Below are 6941 nucleotides of genomic sequence, written 5' to 3'. Positions count from 1 at the left end.
TTCCGGATAAATCCGTGGTTTCCTTATATACGTCTTTACGTCAGTGTTCGTAGCATTTTTGCTTTTGGTTTCTATCATCTTCAATGTAAATATACATAATTACGCTTTTACTGTGCACATTTTTGACCCATAAAATCTTATCACGGTGGATTCATACAAAAAAAAATACAAGAGCGGAAAGATCAATCTCCTCACCGAAAACAAAGTACTGTTCGAGAGACGATTCACATTTTTACACAGGAGAACTTAATTTCTCCATTCAGCTAAAAGTGCATTTTCATGATCCGAAGGCCAAATCTCCAATAGAGTACGATTAATACATGCATTCAAGGCAAATTCACAATAAAATCTTAAGGCAACAACTGGACACAAATTTTATTTCTGATAACATCTTGCCATAAAAAAAATAATCCGGATTAGAATTCTCAAATAGGAGGGTGCTCGTCGTTCATTGATCTGTCCACAAGCTCATCAACTTAAGCACACATTGCTGTGATTGAAAGAACTTCAACCCCATGGTTTTTGGTAGTAATCCCCTCGTTGGCGCTCTTTCGCCTGTCAATTTCCATCTTCACGACGAAATCATCGAAACAAGCGTCCACAGTTCTGAAAGATTCATCTGAATAGAGATCGCTCACTTCTACTTCATTAGGACCTTCGATCGAAAAGTTTACCTGACAACCCTTGATGAAAATGTCATGCGTGAAAGATGCGACGATACTTTGTGGAATTACATTCTCTGCATTGGTATATACATAGGAAAAGCAAGTAAAATTAGCAACTTACGCGACATCAATGATAAATCTATGACTACGAAGAAACGATATAAATTACGAACATCATGATCAATAGAACATGTTTATAAACAGTGGGTAGTAAGGATAGACCTCTCGCTGCAGCTAGTAGGTCATCTTCTGTGACTGTGACTCGAGGGAGGACTCGGCCGATTTTCTTCTCCCACAAAGAAGCCAGCTCGTTTATGTTGAGACAATTACAGGACGGCCGAAAATGAACGGATTTATCAAGGGTACGGAAGTCGTCAGCAGCTTTCATTGTGAATTTTCCAATATCTGATCCAGCAACAAAGTAAGCTGCGTATAGCAACCGCGAAAAATGGTATCAGAGCAGGCACGTATCCACAAGTAAAATGGGTCGAATTATGTATGGTATGGCTTTCTAGTTTCCCGTGGTTTTATCCATGTCTAGAGAACATTCTGATTGGTGGAGAACATTCGTGGACTGTTTTGCCCCCGAAGTAACCTACTAAATCATAATGATTCAACCACGGGCTGTCTTGCACATCTGAGTAGTCCATTATGGAGATGAAATCTGGACCATAAATTGCCGAATGGACGGTTCGAATCATGCACTACACCCCTGTACAGGATCTCCGGTTACCTAAATTGCTTATCCCGTAATCAACATTACTCTAGCAATGCCTCAAAAGAATCTCACCTCTCACATAAAGTCGTACGAGCAATACATGCATGACTATGGGTCTAACTAACATTAACGTTCCAGAACATGCATGACTATGGGTTAAAAATCAAATAGTATATTCTCGCAAAAAATGAGCTTGATCGGACATCAATAGGCATATTAAAAATTGAATTTCGGCTTAGGAAATGGACAGTCATGGGCAGGTTAACTTCAAAATCTATAACTGTCCATTTTGTAAACCAAAATACAAGTTTTGATATACCTATCGATATCAAATCAAATTGATTTTTTTCATGGATATACTACTCTAGATATCTTACAAGATGAACGATTCAGATTATAACAAAACAAAAAAAAAAGAGTCTTGCGGAACTCAAAAGGCAGTGCTGGAAAAAATGGGGTTCCACCTCTTACGGATAGAATTTACTCCCACACATGTTACATGTGGGGTGGGGGCAGAGTCAAGTGCGTGCTGTGGTCCATCCTTTTAAAATCCAAAATGGTGTACTATGACAATATAACATGAGAACAGAAAGGATTTTGATTCAGAAGATAGTGACAGGGACCACACTCTGCATTCTCATAAATTTTTTTCTTTGATACTTTTTTCACAATTTTTTTTAATTTTTTGCAACTTATTGTTGAAAGTTTCGTCATAATTTTGGGATTTATCATTCGTCTTAACGAGATAAATCAAAAAAGTATTTGAACTTTTCGTAGTAATTTTGGGGATTTATCATTTGTCTCGATAAGATGAATCATTAAAAAAGTATTACAACCTGACCAATATTGAAAAAAGTTCATATAAGACGACACTTTGGACAAAAAGAACAGTTGTTTGGTATTTTTTCCTCTTTAGTAATTTCTTTTTTTACTTTTGGCCATAATTGTTTACTTATGCTTGTGAGGTACCATACTACCATACATGTCCAATAAGGAGTGTGTAATGAAACATTGTTCACAAAACATTAACCATGTGATCTTGACAAATTTCCTAACTTTCTTTTCCTTCTTTTTTTTGTTCATTAATGCAAGGTGTTTTATACCAGCGCACCTCAGACTAATCTCCCCAATTCCTCCCATAGCCATTTCACACGCTTACGCGTAGGGTTGAGGTGACTTCAAAAGTTATTGGTAAGAAGAATCAAACTCGAGAGATCTTTGACAGTGCAATGTAAATGTAAATGTATATCTTATCTATGTTACCTTTGACAGTGCCATCACCATAAATTTGGAACTGATCCAAAGGAGGAAGAACCTCCGAAGGGTGTGTGTTGTCATAGTAGGGCCAAGAAGCAATGGAGTTGCACAAGATGTAAGTGTAAGGGACCCCACACTCCTCAATCAACCGTCTGATCTCGCGCTTCTCTTTGTACATGGTGAGCCCTGGTTCAACTGGATCAGCCCTGTCCACATCATGCCCAAACTCTGAAGGCAGGAACCTCTGCAATTAATTAACCATCCAACCACAATCATAATAAATAGAGTGATCAGATTTTTAAACGTAATGAATTCAGAATGGACTCATGTTTATCAGTTTATGGACTCATGTTTATGTATATTTTTTGAGAAGTATTAGACTTTTTGCAACCACCTCACCGATTGAAAAAATAATACTATAGATTAAAAATAGTGGTCCCTCAATTTTTTTTAAGTTCTCACTTGGTCCCTTAATTTCGAATATTCTTCTTTGCATTTTAACTTCCCTGCCCACTGGGTTTGCTTTTAGATAAATGGGTTGGGTTGCGTTGGGTATGGGTAATTAAACTCATAATTAATGGGTCTAAATGTGTCAATTACCTATTAAAGACCCAACCCATTTGCAACTTGCCCATTTTGACCCAATCCGCTCATTTGCCACCCCAACCTGCCCTCACTACAACTGTAGGATAAAACTGTTGGGGCCAAAGTTAAATCTTTGCATAACCACACTCCCTGTTTTTTATTGTTAATAAAGGAGCATTAAAAGACGTTAAAGCAGCTATAGGTTGTTTAACCCCCATAGAATTTGCAGCAAATTAACAATACAATACGGAATAAAATGATACTAAATTCTAATGAATGTCCCCGACAGGAGCCCTTTTGATTTGGTTTTATTAGTATTATATGAGTATGACTTATTCACGGAATCACTGTAAAGAGGTAATTTACAGAGTCAATTGATCTTAGCCGTCCGTATCGGTATTGGACGGTCCGGATTTTAATGAACTCTTCCCCGGAAAAATTTCATTATAATCTAGAGTCCAATACACTTTGGATGTGCGCGATTCACCTTCGTAAACCACTGTATATTCACGGAAAGTTCCGTAAAATAGTTTTTCTCATGGTATATATACCTTGATGGTTCCGACAGCTTTGATGGCTCGGACAAGGGTGAGCTGGTCCAAAATATTGGCTCCACCTACAGCTGATATTACTATCTCTATCTCGTGCTCCTTTAGTAACCTCTCCATCAATTCTTGATCCCTGATAGCTCCCTGCTATTGAAACACAACCAAATTATTATTCCAAAAACAGAAACACAACCAAATTATTATTCCAAAAACAGAAACAAAAAATACTAGTACTTTTTCCGTCCCTTATTTAGAGTCCAGTATTTCATTTTGGGCTGTCCCTTAATAAGTGTCCATTTTGTAAAGTTAGGGAGTAAAAATTGGTGCATTGTCTATTTTGTCCCTAAAAGTATATTTCATTTTGAAAAGTTAATGAGTAAAAGTGTAATGATGATGGATAAGTAAGGAAAATGGAGGAAAAAATTGATACGAAAGATGTAATGATGATGTTTTTTTAATAAGTTGGAATTACGAAACAAAACATTTAACAAGGGATGGAGAATGGAGTACAACAAAAACAACTGAAACAGAGCATTGCCTCAAACGACATAATTGAGAGTTTTACCAAACATGTTTTAAACTTTTAAAGTACTTGATTTACAAGTAATTTATTACCAATCAATAATTAAAAGGTAAATTAAATACGCTTACCAAACATGATTTCTTACCAATCAATAATGAAAAGGTACCGAATTAAATACGCTTAACAAACATGTTGTCGTAAGCGAAAAGTTCCGGACACGTTCCTAATATTTTTTCATCGGCAAAAGTAACATTTTTTTCCAAAAACTTGATAAAGAGTACATCAAGTCGGGGATAGGAGAGAGAAATCTAACCAAAGGTTGAATGCAAAAAACACTCAAAATGAATTGGCTTTGGGTTGGATATCAAGTTCTCACATCGTATCAAAGCGAGACCCATTCCATTTACAATCTACACCCCGCAATGACAAACCAGCAAAAATGCTACACGATGATAGACCCCAAAAGAGCATACACGTGACAGATCTCAAAATGCGGCTGCACGTTAGGGGGCATGTTATGAAAATGTAGTCTTACATTGCTTGGGAGTGAAATGGGTGATCATTTAATAACATAATACGAGGGACCTCTCCTCTCATTTCCAATTGACTTTGGGTGAGATATAAAGTTTTCGCAAATGAAACCCAACGAAAATATGTCCTTTACGGCCCAAATTTAAGTTTGTGAATAGGTATGGTTAACACTCAACACCGTCTTTCGACCAAATAAACACAAAGGGCAGGAGCGCCACGTTTGTAATATTGCTTACAATTTTTTTCAAAAGGAAAACAGAAAATTTAATAGAAATCAAAATGCTAACAGAAAGGCGCTCAACAAGCCCAACAAACACCCATATGAATTTCTCATAGATATAAACAGAGCAAGAATGTTGGTATGTGGTGAGCAACATCAGTTTAGGACAAAATAATAGCTCTATTGTTGGGTCAGAATAGCAAATATTATTATGTGTATGCAAAAAATAATACTCCGTTTTCGTATTAATAAATCAAAGAGAGCGAGGCCAATCTTAGCCGCTCCGCTCGAGTAATCATCACCACCGCCACTTTATGTTTCAACACCATTTACAACCAAATATTCATGTGAGATACATACATTTAAGTTCTGGGTTCCACAAAAAATGCAAAAGAAAGTACGCGGGCACCACGTGACGGTGTCTCAAGATTATTGAATAAATTTTTCATTCCGCCGTTGGTCATTGGGAGAGATCTAGAGAGGGGGGGGGGGGGAGAGAGAGAGAGCATACATGTAGTACGGTTGCTCCTTTGTCTTGGAGACTCTTGATGGTTTTGGCCTTAGAAGGGCTAGCATAAAACGACCGGGCGAGAACATACGTGGCCCGACCGGAATCAAGGCTGGCTTCAGCTACGAACTGGCCTATGAACCCAGTGGCTCCGATGATCAGGACTCGGCCCTTGGATGCAGCTACAGAAGCCGTGATCACCGTCATCTTCGAAACAAAAAACAAAAAATAATTCCTTTTGAGAAACTGATTTCGAGAATTGAGCGTGCCGGGATCGAAGTATGTGCGTCTATTATATAGAAGCGGACGCCAGGTGTGGGGACTGAGAAGAGTAATAAATAGTCTCCATATCTAACCTTCAACCCAAGTGATTTCCAACTTTCTCTGGAAAGGAATTTTTGTATTTGGTGAAGGAGTGCATAGCTAATGAGTTTATATGGAAAATAATCAGGTTAATGTGGGTACCCAAGCCTTTCATTTTTCTTACTTTTTCGGGCCTTGACTGGTAGGTGAGAAAGTTGTGCACAAAAAGAACCCAATGGATCCACCAAATGATAGTAGTGTACCAAATGATAGTAGTGTACATGAAGGAAGAACGAACAATTCAGATTCATTCTGCTATGAATTTGAATCGTTCATTCTTTTTTCATGGACGGATTTTATGTACCTTGCTGTGAATCTAAACCGTTCATTCTTCCTTTATATACGCTTTCATGTACCCTACCAAACATCTTCCCTGACACGCCTTAATATTTTTGATGATGGCAGATATCCCTTCACGTATGAGAAATGACTATAAATCACATGTGGTTTCATTGTTTTTTCACCGACACCTAGCGAATAACTGTTTGACCAAGCACGTAATGGTTAACCTAAAGTGGTTTATATTGATAGATTCACCATTTTTTTAAATAATGGAAATAATGAAAAAAAAAACTCATAATTCTCTATTTGCTTGGACCAAAAAGCATCCTGACCTAAATCGTTTTTTATATAAGTAAAAAAATGAAAAGGCTATTAGTAAATTTTACCCTTTCTAAATCAAAACAGCTCTTCCAACGGGAAAAAAACAAAACAAAACTCATTTTGATTCAAAATATGTGAGAGTCGGTTGTTTTTATTCACTTTTACTATCAGAAAACTTAATTTTTTATGTAAAGTCACTGTCTCCACTCATTCCATCATGTTTCTGGACATCACACTTCTCACTTTGGGATATCGGTGAGACACACATAGAAACTACAAAAAATTAATTATTGTTGTTTCGCATAACCGAAGGGGTCTTTTTTCATTACAACAAACCTCAGGGTTGTCAATGAAATTTGCTAACCACTGGTCTAAAATTGATGGTGACTAAGAATAGCCCGTTAGGCATGGCGCGATATG

General features: G+C 37.3%; 1 protein-coding gene across 2 annotated transcripts; it reads right to left on the bottom strand.

Moving 5' to 3' along the window:
- Nucleotides 1–229: 229 nt before the first annotated feature.
- On the bottom strand, nt 230–6090 carry LOC131300846 (leucoanthocyanidin reductase-like). 2 transcript variants are annotated; one of them, XM_058326854.1, is made up of 5 exons: nt 5559–6090; nt 3777–3920; nt 2647–2884; nt 888–1091; nt 230–739 (listed from the first exon to the last, which is right to left on the bottom strand). In XM_058326854.1, the coding sequence occupies exons 1-5, from the start codon at nt 5760–5762 to the stop codon at nt 477–479; spliced, it is 1053 nt and encodes a 350-aa protein (XP_058182837.1). In that variant the 5' UTR covers nt 5763–6090; the 3' UTR covers nt 230–476. The 2 variants fall into 2 exon arrangements, with proteins under 2 accessions (XP_058182837.1, XP_058182838.1); XM_058326855.1 differs by having other exon boundaries at nt 3777–3917; nt 5559–6076.
- Between the last annotated feature and the right edge of the window lie 851 nt (nt 6091–6941).

The sequence above is a fragment of the Rhododendron vialii genome, chromosome 9a (genome assembly GCF_030253575.1).
Source record: "Rhododendron vialii isolate Sample 1 chromosome 9a, ASM3025357v1".
NCBI lineage: Eukaryota > Viridiplantae > Streptophyta > Magnoliopsida > Ericales > Ericaceae > Rhododendron > Rhododendron vialii.
This window is presented reverse-complemented; position numbering and strand designations above follow the sequence as displayed.

Excerpts from the sequence above, each read along its gene's own strand:
- LOC131300846 (XM_058326854.1), bottom strand. The coding sequence starts at position 5,762 with ATGACGGTGATCACGGCTTCTGTAGCTGCATCCAAGGGCCGAGTCCTG. Across the intron at positions 1,092-2,646 it reads TGGTGATGGCACTGTCAAAG|CTTACTTTGTTGCTGGATCA; the intron begins GTAACATAGATA and ends TGCTATACGCAG. Across the intron at positions 740-887 it reads CCTACTAGCTGCAGCGAGAG|AGAATGTAATTCCACAAAGT; the intron begins GTCTATCCTTAC and ends ATACCAATGCAG.